Below are 18,176 nucleotides of genomic sequence, written 5' to 3'. Positions count from 1 at the left end.
AAAAAAAAAAAATTGTGCCATATTAAGAAAATTGGGTAGTAATTAAGTTGCATTTTCTATAAAAAGAATTGTACCACATTAAGGACACTGGGTAATAATTGAGCTGTATATTCTGGAAATAATTGTGACATACAAGGCCATTAGGCATTTTCTAGAAAAAAAAAATGTGTCGTATTAAGGACATTGGGTGGTATTTCAGTAGTATTTTATAGAAAAAAATTGTGCCATATTATGGACACTGGATATGACTGTTTCGAGCGCTTGTAAATTAAAACATTTAAATCTTTTTATTTGTATTACTACTAGACGTAAATAACTGCGCGTATTGTATTCTTTACTCGACATAATTAGGAACATTAAATCCAGACGTTTGAGATCGGCAGGGCGTGTAACACATGTGGGTGAATCGAGAAATACATAGAGAGTGTTAGTTGGAAGACCTGAGAGGAAAAACACCTTTGTGGAGAGCGAGATGTAGACCGGAAGATATTAAAACGGAGTTGAGGGAGATGGGGCATGATGCTAGGGACTGGATTAATCTTGCTCAGGATAGGGACCGATGACGGGCTTATGTGAGGGGAGCAATGAACATCCGGTTCTCTAAAAGCTGTTTGTAAGTAAGAAAACTTTATCACACCATAAAGCAATTCAACAATCATTTAATGTATACTGTTGTTTAGTCAACTGTCCGAAGACAGGTCTGAACCTCACAAGTAATACCAAGAAGGCACCACTTATGAGGCAACTAGGCCAGGAGATAATAGGGTAGGGTGGCCAGCTTCTTTCCCCCTCCAATGCATACATCGCCCACTAGCTATATATTATACTAGTCAGCCTTCAGATGCTAATGTATATTGTAAGCAATATTTTTTTACAGGTTAATTTATAATTTTTTTTTCAGTTTGCACATATTGAGGTGTACATTTGTCAGGAACTATTTATCATGCCTTAATGGAACTTTTACTGTAAATTTTCAAAGACAAATTATTGTTCTACACCGTGGTTACAAATTGTTGGACAAATCTGCTTTACAGGGAGCTCTACCTGAAAAACTAGATTTGCATAATATATACGTTACTGGAGGCACGTTAACAGAAAACCACAATTCCAAGTCACACAGAGTTTGTGTGCACTCGATGTGGGTCTCTGGCGTCTCGTCAGGCCACGCGAGTTGTGCGGATATAAAGGGAAAAATTGAGACTGTGTCGGGTGGAGTTCCTGGGTAGTTCAGTTGGTGGAGCGCTGGTACGTTCAACCAGAGGTCCCGTGATTGATACACGGCCCCGAAACAATTTTTCCCTTGAAATTATTCAAATCTGCTTTACAGGGAGCTTTACCTGAAGAACTAGATTTGCATAAATTATTGGACGAATTCATAAGGCTACATTTTCACAAATATTGAACATAAATATATGATCTTATAAGCATCTGAAAGTTTGAATTTTATACTGACCTTAGATGCATTCGATGTGAGCCCCACGTGTAATACAGCAGACGTCCTGCCGATGACTGTGATTCCATTCTTGCCAAACCCTCTAAAACATGTCTTGTGTGACGTTCCTGATAGCTGTGCTAATGCGCCTTCTCAATTTGGCCAACGTCACTGGAAGTGTACATATGTAAACACTGTCCTTGACGAAATTCCACAGAAAGAAATCACACACTGTGAAATCCTGTGAACATGTTCAGAAGGTGCTGTCTGCGTCCGTTGCACGACCAATCCATCGACCTGGCAGGTATTGATTTAGGTACCTCCGGACCTCCGTATGCCAATGTGGAGGGGTTCCATCTTGTTGGAAAATGAACCCCTGTTCCTCCTCGTCCGCGAGTTGTAACAATAGCCAATCTTCCTAAATCAACACCTATCAGGTCGATGGATTGGTCCTGCAACGGACTCAGACAGCACCTTCTGCAATCGCCACCCCGTTCAACGGATTTCACAGTGTGATTTCTTTCTGTGGGGTGTGACAACATTCACATACCTCCTCTTGAGAAGGCGCATTACAACAGCAATCAGGAACGTCACACAAGACATGCTTGGGAGGGTTTAGCAAGAATGTGATCACCGTCTGGATGTCTGCCGTATTACACTTGGGGTTCACATAGAGTATATCTAAGGTTAGTATGAACTTCAAACTTCCCTCTTTAAAATGGTAGTAAGATCATTTATTTATGTTCAATATTGGTGAAAATATAACCTTCTGAAATCGTCCAATAATTTGTAACCACTGTGTATAATTTGTAGCTAAAATTATAAGTCAATATAATTTAGTCTATTTTAAAATTATTATTTGTATTATAAAATGTTAACGGTTCCTGAACAAGATTATAATTATTTTTTCCTTCACAACTAATATGTATCAATTTGAAGGAATTTATGCTTAAATTGTCAGAAATGTTGTTTACCATAATAATATAAAAAATGACAGAAATCAAAAAGTGTCTCAGATAAGACACACCTAAATATGTGCAAATAAAACATCTCAAATTCAGCCCCTGAAAGAAGTGTCTATTTTCTCCATAAATAAACCTGCAAAAAGTGCTTACTTGAGCAATGAATAATGATTCTTAAATTGTTTTGTATTCTAATAAAGTTTCATTTACTTATCTTTAGTGGTATTAAAAGTGCAAATGTTAAAGATATTCTAATTTACAAGCGGCCGAAGCAGCTTTCTATCTACCTAGAGTCCTTGAAAATGCAATATTTTGCATTCTACTTAAGATAGGCAAGTTTTTTAAAATAGAAAGAAAACTTTTTTTATATAGGGTGGCCTACTTAACTCTTTCACCTCCGATGGCGTGTGAAATATTTCTGATATACACAAACCGACAAATACAAGTTAAATTACATCGACGGGGACATCTGATACAAGTAATGTGCTTTTTTGTACATGAAGTAATTTTCAATATATTATTAGAGTCAACATTCTTTTTTTTTTTTTAAATGAGAACCAACTATGTTTTATGTTGCAAATGTTGCGTTAGCTCTGTATAATAACAACTGGCTACTTCACTGACTGTTTTATTGTCACAGGTAAGAGTAAACATAAACAAGGATCGAACAGAGGGAGGACAATTTCAATTAAATCACATTCACAATGTACTCTACATTTCAATACTATGGAAATGTTGCACATGGTGAAGTGAGACATGCAAGTACCATGCAATAAAAAATAAACAATTATTCTCATAAAACAAAACACAAAATCTCCGCTGTGCAATCACAATCAATGTATGCAATCAAATGCCTAGGAATGTTCGATAGGTTAAATTGATTCACGTTTAAAACATTCATACCATTAGGTAATTGTACAATACACTACTGCGTGTTCAGTTCAAAGTGTGTCATGGCTCGCCGTATGCCGTCATGTGGCTAGCCGATGAGCCTAGAGAATTCAATCTTCCTACACTTCCGCAGAGGCGTATTACCTATGTGCCAGAGAAGTTGCCTAGCAAGTACAGCGTTCATTTTGAAGAGAATGTACCAATAGCACGGTAACGCCAGTAGTGGCAGGAATGTGAACTGTTTAGAAACACGTATTGAGCTGAGTTTTCTACTTACTGTCGGGATATGTGGAGAGATTTAAGACGATTACTTACGTATTTGTTGACATTAACTTGGACGGTCAACATGGACACGGAGCACTTTATTTGTGTTGTGGAATGTTGCGATACGTAACCGATGATAACAAATACCCTGCGTACGACTTGCCCGCGCAAAACACAATTCCTAAGAGGTTATGGTAGCACACAGACCGTACAGGCCGCCATCTGTTGCTACGACGTTCAAGTTATACCGTACACGTTCTCAAGTTCAGATTGAACGCCTTAAATAATAGGCAACTTCTCTGACATGAAAAGGTGAAACTCGCTTCAAATCGCTGACTCACTTTGAAATGAACATCCAGTAGTAAAGTGTAGCTTAACGTAAACCTTCTAGAGAGCTATTGGAACCACTTCGCCGATGTCTTATCGTTCAATTGTGCAGTAAAAAACTGAAGAAATAAGGATTGTATTGGGTAGTGTACAGTACTATGAGTGTGTTCGATCTTCAATTACGTAAACATTATGAACTAGACATAAAGAAGGGAGCGTCGCACATCGTTTATGTTTACTCTTACCGGTGATATTCAGTCAGTACTAAGCGACCAAGGTAAGAATGAGGAACTCCGTGCTCGCTGCGTATGTTTACTGCTGGAGTGTCGTCACATCCAATGCCTAGGGTTTCAATCTGGTCGCAATACCGCATGTAGGACGACGTGTGTTTCGTAGCCAAGCGCGGAGCATTATTTATAATGCCATAGGGCCGTATTCATAGACATTCTTAGCGCGGGCTTTCGGTGGATGATCAGCGAACTAACGTTTTTCGTATTCATAAATCAGTGTCAGCGATGTGATATCTTATGAATCCTGTTTAGCCCGCTCGTAGCCCGGGCTAGCGAAATGTCTATGAATAGCACCCATAAAGTTTTGTGATGAAGAAAAGACAACTGGTCTATTCCTACCTCTATCGAAGACAACAGTGTGTGCTGCAGATATTGTGAAGTTAAATTAGGAAACAATTAGTAGGATTAGAAAGGAAGGTAAAGAATGTGAGGGCAAGGGTGTAGAAATATCGACACTAAAGTCCACACCTGTGGAGTAACGGTCAGCGCGTCTGGCCGCGAAAGTAGGTGGCCCGGGTTCGATCCCCGGCCGGGGCAAGTTACTTGGATGAGGCTTTTTCCGGGGTTTTCCCTCAACCCAAGATGAGCAAATGCTGGGTAACTTTCGGTGCTGGACCCCGGACTCATTTCACCGGCATTATCACCTTCATCTCATTCAGACGCTAAATAACCCAAGTTGTTGATAAAGCGTCGTAAAATAACCTAATAAAATAAATAAAAAAATCGACACTAAACAAAGTTAGACGACCACCTGCAAATAAGGTTAAATTAGGCGACATGGACAAATGTATCACAAGAAGAGAAGTTCATAAATATTATGGTCTCTACAAAGAGCTTCCAACATTAGGAAAGCTGCATAAATTTTGTAAGAGAGAGATAGGTTTTAAAAGGTGCAAGGAAACTTTACGAAAACTCATACTATCCATAGGGTTTTCATTAAAAAAATGTAAATATAAAAGGAAATATCTAACAGAACGCTCTGATATAGTAGCCCGTTATTTACCTGAACGAAATATGGTTCCATACTGTTCACAAATGTTAGCAAAACGTAAACGTGTCTGTTTATACAAATAGCAGTGCAGGTCAACGACTTATAGTAGCCCATGCTGGTGGTAGTGATGGTTTTATACCGGGTGCTTTCTCATATATGATGTCCGGAGTCCGGTCACTTTAAAATGCTAAGGTAAGAAATGTATATCAAATGCAATACCGTATAAAATACAGTACGTACTTTAGTTTACGTTACTTTCGATTCATGTTCCCTCCTTTACGAACACGATGTTGTGGTGTGTTTTCTGCATAGATTCCTGTGTGTATAAATATGGTAAAATAAAACTAAACAATAAAGTTAACTATATATACGAACATATAACATATAAAGCGTGTTAATAATAATGAAACCAGAGCGCAGTTCAGCATGTGCTTCATTTTGCTTCTGATGCGGACTTTACAACACGGCCTGTGTTGTGAAGCGAATCGCAGCGCCACCAAACAAAACGGATCCCGCCTTGGTCGTGTAGTAAAGTAGCCAGTTGTTATTAGACAATGCTAACGCAACATTTGCAATACAAGACATAGTTGGTTCCTATTTAAAAAAGAAAGTTGACTGTAATATGTTGAACATTATTTCATGTAGGCCTACAAGAAATACATTACGTGCATGAGATGTTCCCTTCAATGTAATTTAACTTATAATTGTCGGTTTGGATATATATGAAATATTTCACACGCTATCGAAGGTGAAAGAGTAAAGTGGGCCATTCTGTATAATATATAGTCACGTGAATGCAAGAACTAGGCAACTCGAAATTTGCATTTTTTAGTTACCTCTTTTATAGCATAGCAAAAATCGCACAGAATGTAATGCAAGAACTTGGTAACTAATCGAACGATACCAGCGACATCTATTTTCCAATATAACAAATAGGTAAAAGAAAACAAGACATATTCCTTAGTGCCATAAATAAATAAATAGGCAATGTCACAAAATATGAAAAATCAAGTTACCTAGTTCTTGCATTCAGGTGACACTTATCAAATACTAATCTGTTTTTTGCCGAAGACCAGGTTATAATTACAGACAAAAGATAATCTACAGAGTGTAATTCATGAATAAATTTTATTTAATAGCAAAAAGTTAGTTCGGAGGTCGGAGGCAAAATGGCCTTTGGGGAGGCCAAGACGTAGATGGGAGGATAATATTAAAATGGATTTGAGGGAGATGGGATATGATGATAGAGAGTGAATTAATCTTGCACAGGATATGGAGCGATGGCGGGCTTATGTGAGGGCGGCAATGAACCTCCGGGTTCCTTAAAAGCTGTTTTGTAAGTAAGTAAGTAAGCAAAAAGTCACAGCCTTCAAATATCAGTAGACAAGACTAAAACATAAGCATCACAGGAAAATAAATAGCCTTCTCCAGACGAGCAAAACTTTTAACAGCAGACACTCCTGTAGAACAAGTTAGTGATTTTAAATACCTTGGTTATATTTTAAGTTAGAATAATTGTAAAGACATTGATTTTAAAATAAAAAAAATCCTACGTTTGTTTGATACAATTTGACACTGCAAGGCCAATATTGAAACAATTTTAAGATTCTATAAAGTGATAGCAGTATTTACAATCCCCTATGGAACAGAGTTTTGGACCCTGACACAACACAAACAGAGAATACAGACAGCAGAGATGAAGTTTCTCAGGTCGATTCTAGGATATTCAAGGACTGATCGAATAAAACATGAAGACGTCCATTCAAGTTACTAAGTTTACACTAATCACAGTAATAATTGTATATTTCAGTGCGCTGGCAACACTAGAGCCTTCCTACGTTCCACCGGCGGCAATAATGAATGAAACTGAACGAAAAGAGTTTATGGTTGTTTTTGAAGATGTTGTACGTGATCTAGTAACAAGAGAGGATGTTCAAGACAGTTTTGAAGCTCCTGATTGGCTTGGAAAAGTGAGTTTAAGTTTCGTAGATGTAAAATGTATTTTTGGGTGTGGGTCATTCGTCTCTCGTGGTCAGTTTCTACAGACACATTCCCTCCCTGTCGAGTAAAGTTTAAAGATAATAACAACCAATTTCCCTCCCTATCACATTTTATTTAGAAATAAAAAAACAGCTCTATTTCTTCCCGTTCTGAAGTCCAGTCCTCTTCCGACCAATTCCAATAAATATGTAAGATCACATTATCATTCAGTAATATTGATCATTTTGTACTGTGTATAAAGATTTCAGAAACCGCGACAATTTCAGGTGATTTCAAGTTCGAATTTAAATTTTGAATATTCATTCACTAAAAGTAAGAAAGCAGTTTCATATACAGGGCATATCAAAAGTCCGTTAACACTCTCAATATTTTATTATACAAAAACTACTAATGATAGCACTTTCAAACACTTTACTTTTACTTTTGAGGGTTTCTCCACTATTTAGCGGTTACCCTGTATTCCCATTCGCCAATCTTCCCGGTCAAGCCATTCATCTCCTTCCAGAGACCTGTCACTCATCAATCTATGGATCTGTCCTCTCCAGGTTGTTCTTGGCCTACCCCGCTTCCTTCTACCATGAGGTGACCATTCCAAAAGAGTTTTAGGCCACCTACTTTCCTCCATTCTTCTGACATGTCCATACCATTGAAGAGTTCGTCTCTCAATTCTGTCCATCACTGTCTCCTCCATATCCATCATCCGTCTCACTTCTTCATTTCTCCTTCTTTCTAATCTGGAAACTCTGGCACTACGTCGTATTCCGTCCATTTCCACTGCCAAAATCTTACATTTTTTACTTTCTACCAATGTCCACCCCTCTGCGCCATATGTCATTATACTTTCCACAACCGCCGTCAAAATCCTCTTCTTGGTGTCATTCAATATCGTCCTACTCCACAGTACTCCATTCAGCATCCTTATGGCTTTTCTTGCTTGCACCAATCTACTGTCTATTTCGGAGTTACAACTCCCTAAATCATCAATATGTGACCCCAAATATTTAAATTTTTGAACAGCTCTAATAGTTCCTTGGTGTAAGGAGATGTCTCTTCCGTTTCCACCTACTACAAGATATTCAGTTTTTTTCATATTTACTTGCAATCCACCTGCTTCAAATGAATCCAGGAGTTTTCTCATCATATATTTCACATCCTCACGAGATTGAACCATTATCACTTGATCATCTGCAAATATTAATGAATGTATTGTGCCACCTTGAACTGGTATTCCCATTCCTTCACAAGACTGATTCCATTGTTCTAATATATGTTGTATATATATTTTAAAAAGAGTAGGAGACATGCTACAACCTTGCCTCAGTCCTTTATTCGTTCTGAATGGTGTAGACAATCTCTTCCCCACTTTAATAGATGCCTGACACTGCTGGTACATCCGTCGGATGAGCGAAATAATTGGTAAATCAATACCAATACCCTCCATTGCATCCCAAAGTTTGATAATAGGCACTGAGTCATAGGCCTTTTCTAAATCAACAAATATTAAATGAATTTCTTGGCACTTTGCATATGATTTTTCAGTTATCTGTGTCAGACTAAAAATGTGATCCATACATGATTTTCCTTTAGTGAAGCCTGCTTGATCCTCCGACATTTTCCCTTCTATAATGTGTTCAAGCCTGTTTGTAATAATATTACTAAAAACTCTACTAATAGACGACATGACACTAATTCCTCTGTAATTTCCAGGATCTTTACGGTTTCTTTTCTTATATATAGGTGTTATATATGACATACACCAATCCTTTGGTATCTCATCACCTTCCAAAATCTGATTAAACAATTTACACACACACGTCAGTTTAAAGTCAAACTCTCAAAGTTCGTTTTACACCTTACAGAGATTCAATGTGTGAACCACGAGTGACTCGGCAGATGTCCAAACGATAATCAAACTCTTCCCATACCCTTTTCAACATATCCTCTGTGACCGTGGGGCAGCTTCTCGAATTCTGGTTATTAGTTCCTCTAAATCACGTGGCAAAGGCGGTACAAACACACGGTCCTTTAGGTACCCCCATAGAAAAAAGTCACATGCAGTCATATCGGGTGACCTCGGTGGCCATGTCATGAAACATCTGCCCCTTACTCCAGCACGTCCTATCCAACGATCAGACATCTCCGTATTCAGGTAAGCACGAACTGCATTTTGGAAATGTGGCGAGTTTTCTTGCCAGCTACAACAACAGGCAGAAGACGACGATGACTTATTCAGCCGCTTAATTTTCAGCGACGAAGCGACATTCCATACGAGTGGGAAAATTAATAAGCACAACTGTCGTGTTTGGGGTACACAGAAACCTCACAGAATCATTGAACATGAGCGTGATTCACCAAAGGTGAATATTTTCTGCGCGTTGTCGCAACGAAAACTGTACGGACCTTTCTTCTTCATTGAGGCTACTGTGACTGGACATTCATATCTGGACATGTTGGAGCAATTGTTGGTGCCTCAACTTAGACGAGATCTCGATGACGATTTCATCTTTCAGCAAGATGGGGCTCCGCAACATTTCCATAATGCAGTTCGTGCTTACCTGAATACGGAGATGTCTGATCGTTGGATAGGACGTGCTGGAGTAAGAGACATTTTCATGACATGGCCACCAAGGTCACCGGATATGACTGCAGGTGACTTTTTTCTATGTGGGTAACTAAAGGACCGTGTGTTTGTACCGCCTTTCCACGTGATTTAGAGGAACTAAAAACCAGAATTCGAGAAGCTGCCGCCACGGTCACAGAGGATATGTTGAAAAGGGTATGGGAAGAGTTTGATTATCGTTTGGACATCTGCCGAGTCACTCGTGGTTCACACATTGAATCTCTGTAAGGTGTAAAACGAACTTTGAGAGTTTGAATTTAAACTGACGTGTGTTTGAAAGTGCTATCATTAGTAGTTTTTGTGTAATAAAATATTGAAAGTGTTACCGGACTTTTGATATGCCCTGTATAATAAATGTTGTTGCTTCCGAGCTCTATTAATGTAAGGTGATACTATAAGCTATGACGTCTCGGTACTAATGAACTGCCACAAGAGTGCAGTATCATCGATGTCGTGTAACCTGTACAGTTTCAAGAAGGCATTGGACATAAAATCATTTATTGCATTGGAGCAGTTCCTACCATGACTGAACTAGTGGAAGTTTTAAGTGAGGGCAATAATTTAATTTTATATAACGAAGTTAAATACAGTTTTCAAATGGCATTGAAGGGTGGTTTGCAAAAATGGACTACTAGAAAATTATAAAATTTAATTTGAACTTCTCATTCCGCAGTCTTCAAGTGGGAAGGAAAGTTGTATTTCTTTTGCACAAAAGCAACAGTGCTGTCATGTACCAGTGTTTACAATTGAAGGGATTTTTTTTTATAAACAACCATAGTCCAAAAACATACATTTTCAGAAGAAACAAAAAAACTATTCTGGCGTGGCTGTTCTTGATACTTCAAGTATGAAACTCATCATGACATTTCTTTTAAGGTGTTGTGGAAACTTGAGAAAACTGAAGTACATTTGTAACTTAAACTGGCTCATAGAAATATATGTAAATATAGATAACTGTGGACAACGGTTGTTTTAAGAAGAAAAAAAAATACTCTGTTGTGGCTGAAGTGTGCCTCTCTTTTGATCTTCCTTTTCTTTATTATATTCTGCTTCCTCTCCTTTCGTTTCTTCCACGATGTTACTTTTTCATCTGAAAATGACTCCATAACTATGACAATAATTTAAGTACAAAAGTGTTTTTCTCTGAGGTGGCTTTTGCCGCGTACGTAAGAATCAGTACTGCCAATCTACTAGTTTAAAATTGTATAGACAAATATTTCAAGATGATATGAATGGTATATTTGTAAATGCTACCATCGTCCTGGCTGGACAATGACTGTTTTCACAAAAAAAAAAATCTTTGGACTATGGTTGTTTTACGAAAAAAATCACCGAAAATTTCCACTCCTATAACCTAGGCCTGTGGTGTTTTTTCCCCCAACAAGTAATTCAGCAGGTGGCCGCAACAATACGCTCACCACATGCTTAATATCTCAAATCTGCATTTTTTTGGCAATTTTTTTTTTTCAAAAACCCTTCAATTTAAATCCGGAGGGAAATGGTGCATGACCTCCGTGAACTTGACTTCAGATGGGACGGAACAGAGCTGTACCTTCTTTTGAGAGGGAATCGGCGTACGTATTTAGGAGGCAATCGAGCAACTCCGGTATATTCTCGTATTTTCAAACATTGCTCTTTCAATGGATTTGTATTTTTTTAAGTTGGTTATTTAACTACTACATTATTTAGAGTCGATGGAGCTGGTGTTAGCGAGATGGTATTTGGGGAAATGAGGCCGAGAATTCGCCTTAGATTACCTGATATCCGCCTTACGGTTGGGGAAAACGTCGGAAAAAATCCAAACAGACAATCAGCTCCAGCAAGAATCGAACCCGCGCTCGAGCAAAGCTCCTGATCAGAAGGCAAGCGTCTCTGCCGACTGAGATACGTCGGTGCCTTTTGTTTGTAGCTAATACCTGGCTGAAAGTGTAATTGTGATATGGGGTAAAATTGTATTTGGTAAGTTATATATATTTTTAAAATTAGAAAAGAACTTGAAGGTGATTTTGATAAAAAAATATATGCGTTGTATTGGAGTATTATTCATTAGAAGAATGTTTCATATCATTACAAATCATCATCATCATCATCATTATTATCATTATTATTATTATTATTATTATTATTATTATTATTATTATTATTATCATTATTATTATTGAATGTTTTTTTTAGGTAGTCGAATACAATGTTCCTGGAGGAAAACTGACACGAGGAAATGCATTTCTGAAAGCATACAGAACTCTAGCTTCAGAACAAGAACGGACACCAGAAAATATTCGATTGTCAATCATAATGGCTCTATGTGTGCAAATGGTTGGTAAACATTTATCATATTCATATCAGTATTTCTGAACTATGGTATAGGACTCTTCTGAGATAGCACCGTTTTGGACAGTAGCGATCTTTTTAGGCTGAAAGGTAATATTTTTGATAACGACCCTTTCCCAAGTTGACGAAGTGGGTATATCTAAGTTTAAGGTATGGTAAATATAAACCGGATATTTCTGCATATGCGAAAGGTTGAAAGAGGTGAAATGAGTGTTCTTGAAGTTGTTAATTTTAATTTCTAAAGATTAAAATATTCTTACTAAATATGAAATAATGTTACTATTACTGAGGCAAGAGACTTTTGTTACTACAATTATATTGATATATTATAAAATTTCAGATAATAGGGGTTAAGTGAAGAGATCGGTGAAATTTTGGTCATTTTTAATCAAAAATCTTATTTTCGTTTTCTTGTGAAAAATAAATCAGCAATCTCCTATTTGCATCTTGAGCAAGTTTCAATGATATGTGGCGCTCGAAAGTATAAAAATTACGTAATATATAAATGGCTGTACCCTTGAATTTTAATTCCATGCAAATTTTACAAGTTCTTTTCTCACACTTTTTTTTTTCAGCACATTTCGTCAGGTTCGAAGTGTAAAGGCTCTTAAACTTTTGACGCTAGGAACATGGCATTTTTACAGAATATTCTATACACTGTGGTTAACAAAATAGCTCGTGCGTTTTTATGATTAAATGAATACTTTTTAAAATAAAAAATTAAATATTTATAGTGGCAATGGAAAATTTATATCTTTAAGTATGCAGTGGTTATAAAAATGTTTTCTCCTTTTGTAGTAAAGATGTAGGAAAACTAATGCGAGATCTTTTTTTCTAAATATGCCACTGGTCTTGCAAAATAATTTCAAGACATTTTACTTAAAAAATGAGCTACACATTTCATTTTGAAATATGCAAAGTTTTCATAATATTTTTATTAACAACTCATGAACTAACTGGCTTATATAAAAGAAACTTCACCGCATTATTATCTATCACACCGTGATTATGTATACAAAAAATCAAGGACGTAGTTTGAAAAGTGTAGAAAATAGAAATTTCACCTATCACCCCCTTAACTAAATCTAGAAAGCATACATTTTATCTTTCAACGCTCGCTTATGGGATCAGAGTCGGCACTAAGTACCTGCGCGTGCTGACATTCAAAGACAAGCATAGTCTCTGATAAGACTATAGTCCGTTATTATGAAGCAGTGTTGAGTTTCCGATACATTTGATATTGTGTGCAGTGTTGAGTTTAATTTCTCCGTTTGTGTCTGTTGCTTCAGTCATGGTTCGGAGATGCAATGCAGAACAACGAATTTTTATTTTCTATACTTACTTACTTACTTACTGGCTTTTAAGGAACCCGGAGGTTCATTGCCGCCCTCACATAAGCCCGCCAATGGTCCCTATCCTGAGCAAGATTAATCCAGTCTCTACCATCATATCCCACCTCCCTCAAATCCATTTTAATATTATCTTCCCACCTACGTCTCGGCCTCCCCAAAGGTATTTTTCTCTCTGGTCTCCCAACTAACACTCTATATGCATTTCTGGATTCACCCATACGTGATACATGTCCTGCCCATCTCAAACATCTGGATTTTATGTTCCTAATTATGTCAGGTGAAGAATACAATGCGTGCAGCTCTGCGTTGTGTAACTTTCTCCATTCTCCTGTAACTTCATCCCTCTTAGCCCCAAATATTTTCCTAAGAACCTTATTCTCAAACACCCTAATCTCTGTTCCTCTCTCAAAGTGAGAGTCCAAGTTTCACAACCATACAGAACAACCGGTAATATAACTGTTTTATAAATTCTGTCAGATTTTTTGACAGAAGACTAGACGACAAAAGCTTCTCAACCGAATAATAACACGCATTTCCCAAATTTTTTCTTCTGCGTTTAATTTCCTCCCGAGTGTCATTTATATTTGTTACTGTTGCTCCAAGATATTTGAATTTTTCCACCTCTTCGAAAAATAAATCTCCAATTTTTATAGTTCCATTTCGTACAATATTCTGGTCACGAGACATAATCATATACTTAGTCTTTTCGGGATTTACTTCCAACCCTATCGCTTTACTTGCTTCAACTAGAATTTCCGCGTTTTCCCTAATCGTTTGCGATTTTTCTCCTAGCATATTCACGTCATCCGCATAGACAAGAAGCTGATGTAACCCATTCAACTCCAAACCCTGTCTATTATCCTGAACTTTTCTAATGGCATATTCTAGAGCGAAGGTAAAAAGTAAAGGTGATAGTGCATCTCCCTGCTTTAGCCCGCAGTGAATTGGAAAAGCATCAGATAGAAACTGGCCTATACGGACACTGCTGTAAGTTTCACTAAGATACATTTTAATTTATCGAACTAGTTTCTTGGGAATACCAAATTCAATAAGAATATCATATAAAACTTCTCTCTTAACCGAGTCATACGCCTTTTTGAAATCTATGAATAACTGATGTACTGTACCCTTATACTCCCATTTTTTCTCCAATATCTGTCGAATACAAAAAATCTGATCAATAGTCGATCTATTACGCCTAAAACCACACTGATGATCCCCAATAATTTCATCTACATATGGAGTTAATCTTCTCAAAAGGATATTCGACAAAATTTTATACGACGTCAACAAAAGTGATATTCCTCGAACGTTCCTACAGTTAGTCTTGTCCCCCTTCTTAAAAATAGGTACGATTATCGACTCATTCCATTGTTCTGGTACAATTTCCTTTTCCCAAATTGCGAGTACAAGTTTATAAATTTCGATAGATAATGCCCTTCCACCCTCTTGTATTAATTCTGCTGGAATTTGATCAATACCTGGAGACTTGTACTTTTTCAGATTTTCTATCGCAATTTCAACTTCAGAAAGTGTAGGTTCCGGTATGAATGGTTCAGCAGTTTGTATTTGAATTTCGTCCTGATCATTTCTACAACTTAAAAAAAGGAAAGAATCACCTGCTCAGCGTCGTAGAGAATAAATCGAAGAGTGTGGTACCAAGACTCGCTCAGCCCATTTGGTCAGTTTTATGATTTGTACATATATATGATTTTTTGAGACATATCATTATTAGAGGGTGGAACCGGGATACTTTAGCAATCAATGTACGCAAGCACTGATATAGCTTTTACACACTCGGTACTGGACACACACTGCGGACATAAACAAAGGTAGTACAGTCTGGTTGTAATTAAAAATAAAGTACATGAATACATACCTTAAACATGCAAGGTTCCGTCGTCTTTGGATTCGTTCCCGGCACTACAATGAACAACAAAATAAATCCAAAGATTTGCGAACTTTATATTTTGAGGATGTCACAGGATGTCAATAGTGAATGCAAATAATACGACTGGTGTTTCGACATTGCACTTGTGCACGTTACCAAATACAGTAGAGCGTCTCGTTTAGGCACAGTGAAAACTAAAGAACGTACAGGTAACGTGTGGGAGAGGGCGAGCCGTACGATAAACATGAGGGATGCACAAGGTTTTATTTACAACATTTATGGCGGAGCATTAATTGAAATTATATTTTCCAAAAACACACAAAGCAAAAGAACACAAATTGCATAACTTTATCATGCACACATTTTAACAAACAACAAATTGTAACGTTGAAATAATTCAATATAATAAATCAAATTTTTCTATTTGTATGATGTTGTATAAATGACACTCGGGAGGAAATTAAACGCAGAATAAATATGGGAAATGCATGTTATTATTCGGTTGAGAAGCTCTTATCATCCAGTCTGCTGTCCAAAAATCTGAAAGTTAGAATTTATAAAACAGTTATATTACCGGTTGTTCTGTATGGTTGTGAAACTTGGACTCTCACTCTGAGAGAGGAACATAGGTTCACGGTGTTTGAGAATAAGGTGCTTAGGAAAATATTTGGGGCTAAGAGGGATGAAGTTACAGGAGAATGGAGAAAGTTACACAACACAGAACTGCACGCATTGTATTCTTCACCTGACATAATTAGGAACATTAAATCCAGACGTTTGAGATGGGCAGGGCATGTAGCACGTATGGGCGAATCCAGAAATGCATATAGAGTGTTAGTTGGGAGACCGGAGGGAAAAAGACCTTTAGGGAGGCCGAGACGTGAATGGGAGGATAATATTCAAATGGATTTGAGGGAGGTGGGGTATGATGATAGAGACTGGATTAATCTTGCACAGGATAGGGACCAATGGCGGGCTTATGTGAGGGCGGCAATGAACCTTCGGGTTCCTTAAAAGCCATTTGTAAGTAAGTAAGTATGATGTTGCTTTCAAGCAGCATTTTTTACGGTCATACATTTCATTCTCTGTATGACTAACATAATATCACCGTCTTCTGTGGCCGAATTAACAAAACTACAGTATATTGGTCTGAAGTGACGACACTATTTCCTAAACATAATAATTATCCCTTCTCAAAATTCAATTTATTCAGATACAGTACAGAAGACGGTGATTTGTTAGTCATACAGAGAATGAAATTCATGACCGTAAAAATGCTGCTTGAAAGCAACATCATATAAGTAGCAAAATTTGATTTGTTATGTTGAATTATTTCAACATTACAATTCCTTGTTTGTTAAAATGTGTATATGATAACGTTATGCAATTTGTGTTCTTTTCTTTTGTGTGTTTTTGGAAAGTATAATGTCAATTAATGTTAATTAATGTAATTAATTGTAACTAAAACCTTGTGCATCCCTCGTGTTTATCGCACGGATCGATCTCCCCCACACGTTACCTGCACTTTGTTTACGTTTTCACTGTGCCTAAACAAGACGCTCTACTATACACATATACACTGTGACAAACAACCTCGACACTGACGTCAGACAACTGTTCACTATGACTGCGCACAGTACTCTGCTGGCTTAGGTTCGGTTCCTACATCGCGCAACGGGACTGCTGACAGGTCATTTTGCGTTCTTAAGGGTATATGTACGTGAACGACCACAAATATTATCAGAAAATGCCGGCTCTAAATTTCCAAAATTTTATAAGAAAATGAACTCACAGTTGGACAAAAATTACAAGGTACCACAACAAGACTTATTAGAACTTAAATATCTGATAAAAGTATAAAAAAGGTTACTAATAATATTTTTCGAATCAGTTTTATCAGAATATGGGGGGGGGGGGTGATATTCTGCAGTTACATCATTTGGTAACCGTAACATTGTTGTTGTCTCTCTGACACCTTAAATATTATTCCTGCATGTAATAAACACTTATTTCTGAAAAGTAGACTACTCTCAGACATGTAGAGTTGTTTATTTTAATACAATTAATTTTTTATTGGCCTATATAACATATATTAAAATTTACATAATGTTTCGTGACCTAATTTTTCTATTTTTAAATAAATGGGCATTATTGTAGTCTATCTTTTGCTTAAGTGCATGTTAAATCAGCGTACAAAATTTCAGAATTCTATCTCTAATGGTTGTGGAGTTATGAAATAACATGTGTGAAAATTTTCAAATTTTGGAAAATTTAATTTAAAGTGAAAAGTAAACTCAAAAAAATACTATTAGTGACTTTTTTATACTTTTATCAGATATTTAAGTTCTAATAAGACTTGTTGTGGTACCTTGTAATTTTTGTCCAATTGTGAGTTCATTTCCTTATAAAATTTTGGAAATTTAGAGCCTGTATTTTCTGATAATATTTGTGGTCGTTCACGAACATATACACTTAACAAACTGCACCTAAGAGAGTAACGTCACATGTCTAAGCTCCGTTGTGCATCAACCTATTGCCGCCGTAAAGGTATCCCAAGCCCGCCGTATATTTATTACTAGCCGTACCCGTGCGCTCCGCTGCACCCGTTAGAAATAAATATAAAGTAATTACATAATTAAAATAGGACATTTGATCCAGGGAACATTCGTATTTGATAGAAGGATAAATCGTTTTTAATACGTTACTTAATTTAAATTGCATCCAAATAATTAAAATGCGATCATTTTGGTCCAGAGACACTCATTTGGTGCAATGACAATTCTTTTAACATGTTTCTTAATTTTTATTACATGCAACCATAGTT

General features: G+C 36.9%; 1 protein-coding gene across 1 annotated transcript in view; it reads left to right on the top strand.

The window, feature by feature from the left end:
- Positions 1–18,176, top strand: part of LOC138704489 (farnesyl pyrophosphate synthase-like) — a 41,665-nt gene that overhangs the window by 3,251 nt on the left and 20,238 nt on the right. The window contains exons 2-3 of the mRNA XM_069832411.1: positions 6,968–7,127; positions 11,954–12,094. Coding sequence (XP_069688512.1) covers positions 6,968–7,127; positions 11,954–12,094 — 301 coding nt within the window. The remainder of the gene's footprint in view (positions 1–6,967; positions 7,128–11,953; positions 12,095–18,176) is intronic.

The sequence above is a fragment of the Periplaneta americana genome, chromosome 8, assembly GCF_040183065.1.
Source record: "Periplaneta americana isolate PAMFEO1 chromosome 8, P.americana_PAMFEO1_priV1, whole genome shotgun sequence".
Classification (NCBI taxonomy): Eukaryota; Metazoa; Arthropoda; class Insecta; order Blattodea; family Blattidae; genus Periplaneta; species Periplaneta americana.
This window is presented reverse-complemented; position numbering and strand designations above follow the sequence as displayed.